The sequence below is a fragment of the Canis lupus genome, chromosome 7, assembly GCF_003254725.2.
Source record: "Canis lupus dingo isolate Sandy chromosome 7, ASM325472v2, whole genome shotgun sequence".
In the NCBI taxonomy this organism is placed as follows: domain Eukaryota; kingdom Metazoa; phylum Chordata; class Mammalia; order Carnivora; family Canidae; genus Canis; species Canis lupus.
In genome coordinates this window covers 77,304,857-77,314,845 of record NC_064249.1, presented here as the reverse complement: position 1 = coordinate 77,314,845, position 9,989 = coordinate 77,304,857, and the positions used below count along the sequence as shown (strand labels likewise).

General features: G+C 45.4%; 1 protein-coding gene across 12 annotated transcripts in view; it reads right to left on the bottom strand.

Annotated features, from left to right (window-relative positions):
• Positions 1-336: 336 nt before the first annotated feature.
• Positions 337-9,989, bottom strand: part of GNAL (G protein subunit alpha L) — a 142,434-nt gene continuing 132,781 nt past the window's right edge. For all 12 annotated transcript variants that reach the window (XM_025429547.3, XM_049112956.1, XM_025429551.3 and 9 more), the window contains 4 exons: positions 9,823-9,943; positions 7,238-7,368; positions 5,155-5,222; positions 337-1,338 (listed from right to left, as the gene is read on the bottom strand). In XM_025429547.3, the coding sequence (XP_025285332.1) occupies positions 1,192-1,338; positions 5,155-5,222; positions 7,238-7,368; positions 9,823-9,943 (467 nt within the window). In that variant the 3' untranslated portion in view covers positions 337-1,191. The remainder of the gene's footprint in view (positions 1,339-5,154; positions 5,223-7,237; positions 7,369-9,822; positions 9,944-9,989) is intronic.

The window sequence follows — 9,989 nt, the reverse complement described above, 5'->3', positions numbered from 1 at the left end:
TGACCTGTTTCCCCTCAGAGGGCTTGTGAAAGTCTTTAGATTGCAAAATAATCAAAAGACATATTGTCAAGAAGAAAAAAATCCTTGGTTTCTGAAAGAAGCTTGTGATGTGGGTACAAATTATTTGTAAGATGTGAATGATTAATGTGTATAATTTATATATATACGTGTGTGTGTGTGTGTGTATTTAATCAAGGATATTTTCAAAAGTACTAACCTGATAAAATATCCTAAATTCTACAGATACCATTCTCTTTTTTAGAGCAAGCAGCAGGTAATGTTGACATTTAGCTGTTCAGCACAATAAACACATTACTTTTACAGATATAGCCATAATCAAGGCACAAAAATCTACAAGAATTTTTTTAAGTAGTTATATAAAATAATATTACATCTTGTGGTCTGTACAGTTATAATAAACCAGCAAAAAAACAACAATATATGGAAGGAGACTCTTGTCCAAGCATAGTCAAAGTCTAAAGGATCATTTTTAGACAGGACACACTTTGCAGAGGTGCATGTGGTAGGTTTCTGCCTAAATGTAAAAGGCTCAAAGTAGGTCTAATTTGATGTGTGAGGTTGGCAGCGACTCAAATAGGACTGAGAAAGGGTTTCTCTCCACTCTGTGACTTGAGGTCTATCCCAGCTCTTGGGCCAATGCAGCTCAGAAGGGGCGGCCACTTGTCCGCCCGCAGCTTCATAAAGCTAGCAGCGCCAAGCATGTGGCTTACCCCCTGTACCCCTGCCTCTACGATCATGCTTGGTAATTCAGAAAAATGTGCCATTTCTCCCCCATTTATCAAGTTCCTGCTGGATTACTAAAGCACTGAATGGATGAAGAAAAGGGGCCCCCACCCAGAGAGACCACTGAGGTACCACCCATGTGAGAGAGTGTGGTGGTTTGCAGTGACACAAATTGGTGGGTGTGGGGCTGCAGAAGATTGTGCTCAGTGAAAACAAAAGCTACAAACCAAACCTGAGGGGAACAGAGGTAGCCAGCGGCTTGGTGGTCACACAGGAGCCAACAGAAAACAGGACAGGTGGCAGCCGGATGAAACTGGGAGCTCCCTACCATGGCTTGGGGCTGACAGATGGTCCTGAAATAAATGTTCCACCTGGCAGGGTGGCCAAGGGAGGAGAGGCAGGCGGAGAGAGGTGTGAGAAGGCGCGCCCACCTCCTCCAGGGCTGCCTCACAAGAGTTCGTACTGTTTGAGGTGCATCCTCTGGATGATGTCACGGCAGTCGTTGAACACCCTGCGAATGTTCTCGGTGTCCACGGCGCAGGTGAAGTGTGGATAGCAGTAATGTTTGCCATCCCCTGTCGCTGTGCTGATCCTCTGCAAAAAAAAAAAAAAAAAAAAAAAAGAAAAGAAAGAAAAAAAAAAAGCTGTTTGTGCTGTGGGGTTCTGGCCACCACAGGGTGGGAACGCTGCTGCCACCCCACTCATCCTTGGAGAAGAATTTAGGCAACACTTTGATCAAGGAGGAGGATCTGGGGTTGTGGTTCGTTTGACACAGGAACACTTAGCTGTCGGGGCTGTTTAAATACTGAGCACTGCTGGAAAGTCAGTCTCACACTTACCTCTGCCCACAGCAGCTTAGAGTTCAGCTGAGATAGGACATGCATAGCCACTGAGAGAAATGAGGGTAGAATTTTCCAGAAATGAATGTCAGTCCTAAACCACTGCTATCAAATGGAACTTTCTGCAATAATGGAAATGTTCTATATTCACCCTGCCAATAGGGGAGCCACTATCACTAGCTGATGCAATGGAGATGGACTTTTAATTTGAATATTAAATTTAAGTATCCACATATGACTAGTCGTTCTATGTGGATCGCACATCAGCCATACTGCCTCCTTCTCCACACAGAACATGAGTGTTCTCTGGAGATGTCCTCTGGTTAGCACCGGGAGGTTTGTGGCTTTTCTCCCAGAGGAGAAAAAGCATGATTGGTCATGATTCCTAAGGCCATGTTGGAGTGACATGCTCATGTGCACCGGGAAGCTAAGGAGGGCAATGTGGAGAGAGGCTGTCATGGGCCAGACTGTGTCCTCCCCACTTCAACTTCATATGTTGAAGTCCTAACCCCCAGCGCCTCTGAATGTGACTATTTGGGGGTGGGATCTCTTTTGAAAGAATTAAGTGAAAACGTGGTCATGTGGGCGGCCCTGAATCCAGTAACCTGGGTGTCCTCACAGGCCAGGAGGAGACTGGGACACACACAGAGGGAAGGGCACGTGGAGACACAGCGTGAAGGCAGAAGGAGAAGGTGAACACTGACAAGCCAAAGAGAGAGGCCTCAGGAGAAGCCAACCCTGCTGACACCTTGACCTCCCCTTCTAGCCTCCAGAACTGTCAGCCTCCACCCCAGCCTGTGGCGCTTTGTTATGGCTGCCCCCGACTGCAGATGCAGAGGTCACGTGGAGCTTTCTTCACAGATGCCCACAGGGGTCCCTGGATGTCCTCCTTGTCCCCTTCACCCAACCCCTTTTCCTGCAAAGCATCTTGGGAACCAGCTGTTGGAGAGAAACCGAGACAGACCCCTGCCTCTCTGTCTAAAGATGTTCATCAGGTTAGGAAACTCCTCCCGGCAGGACAGACTCAGTTTTGGCAATAGTTCAGCTTCTCCTGAGCAATTACAAGTTTTAAAAGACTCATGGCCACGGGAACGGGCAGGTCGGGTATCTGTAGCCCTAAGCACTGAGTGGAATAACTGGCACACAGGGAGGAAGTGCATCATGGGTAAGAATTAGGCTTTCTTCTGGAACCATCTGGCCAGTGTGTCCCTGCCTGGAGCAACAAGAACGTAAGGCAGAGTCATTGCAAAGGTTGTTGCAGTTTGCTTGTCTTTAAGCACACGAGACATTTTCTACCATTTCTAAACATTTTCATTTTAAATGACAGAAATAAGCTTGTCGAGGGAAACGCCCGTTTCAGACTAGCTCGCGGGGCCGCTGCCCGTCTCTGAGGCTCTCTCTGAGATGATGTTCAAGGTAAAAGAAAATGGAGGGGGTGCTCATAAAATACCGGGATGAGAAGCCCAGTGAAAACATCTGACAGGCTTCGGTCAGATGCCAGGGCATCAAGACACAGGCCCACCTCCTGCTCTGCTGCTTAAACCTGCTGCTGTGAAAGCTCTGGTGACGCTGCCCCGGAGGCCCCTGGCCTGCTGACGGCCTGGCCCCCTCCTGCTGGCCCCTGGCTGCCTCCATCCTGGGTTCCTCCCGCTCTGGGAATGAGCTGGGGCTCTCCGACGTGGGAGGAAGTGACCCTGACTCGGCGGGCCTGGTGCTCAGCGTCCTCCTCGTGTGAGGACAGTCAAGGAGACAGCTCACAGTATGTGGCCCTTCCTTACCCGACGGCTCTTCCCATTACCCCTACCCCTCTCGGCCCAAGCCCCCCTCCACTTCCGGCCAGGCGCCCCCACATCCCCCCCTCTCCATTTACAGCCTTTAATCCCCACCCCATCTCGGGGCCCTCTGTCAGTAAAGATATTGTGCTGCCCAAATCTGCTCCTGTCCAGATTCAATACTGATCAATAACCATTGACCAATATCAGTTACTGATCAAGAACCCACCCTGCTGCCTTCTAAGTCTGGGGTGTGGGGTTCCAGCTCAGAACTCCTCAGACGACACACTGACCTGGGCAAATTCCACCATGAAGAATGTAAGGCAGTAACCCCTGACTTGCAAACTGAATATAAACCAGATTTCGTCCACTGTCAGAGTGTAAAAGGTCTCTCCCAGCACCCAAATGGTGGTGGCAGGGCCACTCATTTTGGGAGGGGCGACTCCATTTCTGATCTTTATTTTTTTTAATTTTTATTTATTTATGATAGTCACAGAGAGAGAGAGAGAGAGGCGCAGAGACACAGGCAGAGGGAGAAGCAGGCTCCATGCACCGGGAGCCCGATGTGGGATTCGATCCCGGGTCTCCAGGATCGTGCCCTGGGGCAAAGGCAGGCGCCAAACCGCTGCGCCACCCAGGGATCCCCGTTTCTGATCTTTAAATACCTAATGTGCACACTTAATTAACTTTCAGTTGTCATTAGAACAGCATTTTTCTGGAACACTTTTTATGTGTTTTTCTATTTTTATGGTTTTGCAAGATGCTCCTCAAAAAAGGAGCCCGTTATCACAGGCTAATCTAGACAGGTTCTAGACAGTCGGACAACAGAGAAACCTGCCTCAGTTTCACAGCATTTCCCGGACTTCCTCACTGCAGAGCCCTTCCCCCTGCTACTGGGTAAACTCCGGGGAAGCACTGCTCCTCAGAACTCACTCGGGCACTTGATTTTCGTCCCACTTTAACTTCTTCACTCAGTATAGGATTCAGGCGGCAACCAACAGGGGCCGTGGTAGGAAGAAGGTAGAGAAAGAGATTCCCCAGCGGAGTCAGGCTGGCACCTGATCCCCATGGAAATGCCTGGCACACTGTGGACCATCCCCACTGCGATGGGGCTGACTGTCACCTCTCCAGAAGCCCGCAGTCCACGGGTCCTGTGCTGTTTGGGCATTCCTGGGAAAATGCCCTTGGGTGTTGTGGTGTTGTGGCATCTACTAGTTTCAAGCTAGTAAAAACTCACAGTTTTTAAGAGAATATTCTCTTAAAAGGATGGTTATTCAAGAGAAAATGGACGGATGGATGGATGGATAGATAAAGAAAATTTGGCAAAATTTTACCAACTGGCCAATTTGGGTGAAGAGTATCTGGGAGTTAATTGTATAGGTCTTTCACTCTATGTAAGTTTGAAATCATCTCGAAATAAAAAGTAAAGAGAGATCTGAATTTGTCTAAAGTCTGAATTAGCCTCCTAGTGGTGAATAAAGGGAGAGGTCTGTTCAAAGTCTCTTGGAAAATGCAACAAGTGAATACAGTCTGGCTCATCTCAGTGCCATTCCCAGGGGCCCTGTGCCCAGTGGGAAGAGTGTTGTGCTCCCAGCTTGGAAGCTGTGTGACCTGAGGCGAGAAGCCTAAACTCTCTGAACCTCAGCATGCTCAGCGGTGAGAGGAAGCAACAACACCTTCCCTCATCTCTCATAATTTGGGGGAGATTAAATGAGATCTCGAAAAGTTAAGTAATATGTAAATTGCAAAGAACAATATAACTCTAAGGTGGTAGAGAAACAAAGAATGAAATTGCTTACCAAAAATAGGTCTCGGATAAAGAATTTAGCTCGGGTAACTTTGGGATCTTCTCCTGCATCTGGTGTTGCTATAAAAAGTCCAAGTGGAATTTAGTTTAAATAATGTGCAACAAACATACAACTCTATGGAAAATATAAGAGGAATGACAAAGTTGGGATGCCGTACACCCACAGCACTTTATTTCTCTCATTTAGCTCTAATAAAAGTTTTGCTTTTGTTTCTGGTGGTGGAGGATGACTCCCACTCAAATAAAATGAAAGCATGCCCCGGAACTGACCAAGCTCACAGCTGCCATCCCCTTCAGAGCTCTGGTGAGGGAGAAGTTCCAAGAGGCTGTTTTGACACTGGTTGTGCTCATCTGGTCTGCCTTCTCTCTACTTAGCCTTGTTCTAGGAGGACCTCCCCTTCATGTTCCTACCACTGACTTGGACATTTGGAGTCCTTACATGAAATCAACTGCAGTGACCTGATTGTCCCATGCAGATTCTAAGTTCATGAGGTCCTTCAATATTTTCTGTGATCCCTGAAATCTACTTTCTTAAAATCTAGGCTTCACTGCATGCTCTTATTACTCTCTTCCTCCTCTGTTGCAACTACTCTGATTATATCATTACTCATGGCTTAGCAGGTGATGGGGATTGCTACAGGTGATGAATGAGGCTTGACCTGGAGACCTGCCATGCTTGGCCCAGGCAGGTGCCTGGGTGGGCTCAGTGCATGGGGAAGGAGGAGCCATGGGGGAGAGAAGCACAGGATCCACAGAGGGTGTGTGTGGGAAGAGCACAGGATCGATGGAGGGTTATGGTGGGGGAACCTAACTTGTAGTATTTCCTGGTCAGGCAGGTATGGACTCAGCTTTTGGTGGGATTAAGTCCCTGTTGGTAGGAATCATACCTAGGGTTGTGGTTGTATTTCAGAAAGATTTTGGCAGAAATTCAGAGAATGTTTTGGAACATTGAGGGAGGAGAGTAAGGGAGTCCAGGCAGGGCGCTATCTTGGCCAGATCCAGAGCTGAGAAGAGGGGAACAAGTGCCAGGATCCAGATGGAGAAAGAAAGAAGGACGAACATGTCACAGTGGACACTTGAGTGTTGACTGTCCAGGGTATGGGGCACGGGGGCCTAGCTGGCAGGAAAACAAAGAAGGTCCAGCTCACTGGAGGCCACAGTCCAGGGAAGAGAGGGCAAGGCAAGTTGAGCATTGCTGACTCCTCTTAGGCTGGGGGCAGGCCACCAGGCTGGCTGAGGTTAGCACGAGGATCACTATGAATTTTCTTCACTTCTTATCTGAGTTTTCCTGAGTTTCTAAGGAAATTCCCTTTCTTTCTACTTTATCTAATTGGAGGTTCAAAATTTAAGAAGTAGTATCATTTTGTTACAAATAAATCCCTCCTATAAGGTGGCCCAGCATGTGCTGAGAACTGAAGAGCAACAGTTGGAAATGAGGTCTGCCTGGGGCGGGGCCTTCCAGGATTTAGCACAGAGAGCACCCCTCCTCCATGCTCCCTGAACCTTGGAGATGCTTGGCCACCCTGATGGTAGCCCAAGTCATCGCTAGGGACAAGAGGTAGGCATGGTGGCTGAAAGTGTGGGCCCAAGGGGTTCAGAGGCTGCCTTGTCCTGGCAAGCACTACCTGAGTGATCTCAAACAAGTGACTACCTCTCTCGGCTCACTTTCCACAGGAAAACACGCAAATAACAGAAAGGTAGTTATTGTTAGGGTTATGGTGAGGTTCAAGGTCGATGTAAAGGGCTGACACAGTGCCCAGTTCACAATAGACCCAACCAAAGCACCAAGAGACACAACTTAATTCAGCAAGTGACCTACTCACACCCAAAAGTGCCCTGTCACCTACTGCACAGTTTGTATGGAAAGTCAAACCTTGGCATTTCTACAAATGGAATCCTAAGTAGGACATTTTAATACTCCCATATTCTAAGGTGGGGCAGTAGACCAGAGGGTTGATTCAAATTAATTGAATTCCCTAAAATCATCAGAACTGTTTGAACTACAGTAACAGGCCTATTATAATACAAAATCAATTCTTTTCCTTTATCAGGAAAAACTAGTTCTGAAATCTTACCATCTTCAGGAACAGTATAATTTGCATACTCTGGGAAATAATCTTCAATTTTTGATTTCCCTGCCAAGACTTTTTCTGCCAGCATATCCTGTTTGTTCAAGAACAAGATGATAGAAATGGTCCGTAACCACCTGAAAGGAGAAATAAACATACAATCTTCACATTTGCCGCTACGTGAAAGTACCTGTAACATAGGAGTTACCTGGTGAAAACCACAACATTGACATCTTCCTAAAGTGCATAAGATTTAGAATTATTTGATATACCAATCTCCTGGATACCCACTCCAGTTGCAAGCAAGACATAAGTAAACTTTTTTTAATTTTTTAATTTTTTAAAAGATTTTTCTGTTTATTTATTCATGAAAGACACAGAGAGGGAGACAGAGAGAGAGAGAGAGAGAGAGAGGGAGAGAGAGAGAGGCAGAGGAACAGGCAGAGGAAGAAGCAGGCTCCACGCAGGGAACCCGATGTGGTACTCAATCCCGGGTTTCCAGGACCACAACCTGGGCCGAAGGCGGTGCTAAACTGCTGAGCCACCCAGGTGTCCCTATTGTTCAGTATTTTCTAATTTATCTTTGCTGGGAATGCAATTTTACTGGTACCAAAACTAAGATTTATTTATGTAATAAATCACCTGGATTTTTGCAGTGCAGTTTAATAAGGAAGGCTGGGAAATCTAGAAGTTAGAGTGCTAATAATAACAACAACAAAACACATGAGTCATCAGCTAATCATACAGAATGTCATCTGTAGCTGGTTTGGTTTTTCCTGTGCTGAATCTGAACAGGGTGAGGTTCTCTGGAGTTGGAGCGGGATGTAAATGAGACATGGATCAAGACCACTGCATTGGACACTAAGGTGCTCAAGTACAGGGAAAGTGAAGGATGGGAAGCTTCTCTCTCCGTTTTACTAAACAGACACTAAGAATTGGCTTAAGATGAACTCAGGAGGTTGGGATCCCTGCGTGGCTCAGCGGTTTGGCGCCTGCCTTTGGCCCAGGGCATGATCCTGGAGTCCCGGGATCAAGTCCCGTGACGGGCTCCCGGCATGGAGCCTGCTTCTCCCTCTGCCTGTCTCTGCCTCTCTCTCTCTCATAAATTAAAAAAAAAAAAAAAAAAAAGATGAACTCAGGAGGTACATTGGCAAAGCCTTTGTAAATTCTACTATTTCAAATGAATCAAGCTGATGATTAGTGCACAGGAATCTTATTATCAAGTAGAAATATAATCCATTCTTCCTTCAAATGGACATAGCTTTAAAAAATATAGAATCTAGGATGCCTGGGTGGCTCAGTGGTTGAGTGTCTGCCTTCGGCTCAGGGCGTGATCCTGGGGTCCTGAGATTGAGTCTCACATTGAGCTCCCTACAGGGAGCCTGCTTCTCTCTCTGCCTCCCTCTCTGTGTTGTGCTCGAATAAATAAATAAAATATTTAAAAATATATAGAATCCTGGTAAAAATGAATTTTTAATCATAGAAAATTTAAATGTAGGAAAAAATCAAATGTAATCACACCCAGAGGCAACTATTAGAACTGTTATGTTTTTACATCCAGGTTTTTTCCTATCCTCAGACATATTTATAAAACCAGGTCATGGTGTTTTTAAATCTGCTTTTTCATTTAACAATATTGTGGTCATTTTCTCATGTAACTGTGCTTGTGTTTACATACATATATAAATTTATATATATAGATTTATGTGTATATTTAAATATATAAAAAATTTTAATGACTCTAAAGTATTCCTCCTATAACCAATATTTTCTCTTTCTTTCTCATTAATTGTCTTAGTACTATGTGCCACTGAGAACAGTTGTTACTTACTCGATAGCGAAATACTTTTCTGATAATCCAAATGTTTTGCAAGGTCAGCTTATGTTTCCTGTCCTCCTTGGTGATATTTCTTATTAAACAGTTCAGAAAACACTTTGATTTTTAACTACATATGTGTGTACTGTATGTGTGCTTCTCCTGGATCTTTCTTTCTAAAATAATCACCCCTTTTGCAATAGTAGCTATTTCAAACATGATTATGCTGTGTTTTCTGACCTGTAAGGGATCTTCTAGAGATCATCTAGTTATTTGTGGATGGTACTTTGTAAATTTTAAAAACCAAACAAGGGGCACTTGGGTGGCTCAGTCAGTTAAGCATCTGCCTTCGGCTCAGGTCATGATCCTGGGGTCCTGGGATCAAGTCATGTGTTGGGCTCCCTGCTCAGTGAGGGGGTCTCCCTCTCTCTCTGCCCCCTCCCCCCCTGCTCATTCTCTCTCTCAAATAAAGAAAAAAAATCCTAAAAAAGATAAAAGTAAAAAATAAATTTGAATCCTAGATATAATCTTGAGCTCTTAAAACAGATATTTAAATTTTCTTGACAAAGCACTATCAAAGCTTCATCAAAGAATACTCCCCATATTAAGTGTGTCTATACAGGAGATGACCAAAAGAGATCCTGCTAATGGTTCTGGATTTATCAGTACAGAAAGAATGAATTTATCTGGAGAATAAAAATGAAAGTGAGTTGAGTGGTATTTTTAATGAAAAAAAATTTGCAATCCAGAGGTGCAAGTGAATTAGTTTTGTAACCTGTTGTTCCAGATGCTTTCGAAAAGGTCCAGGGACTCTCTGAGCCTGTTGGTGTTGTTATCTTCCCGAATCACCATGTTGTAGCTGCTGCAGGCTGCGACATAAATGATAGCTGTGACGTCTGTGTGGGAGAAGAGAGACAAAGGGAAGCGCCTCCGTTAGACAGG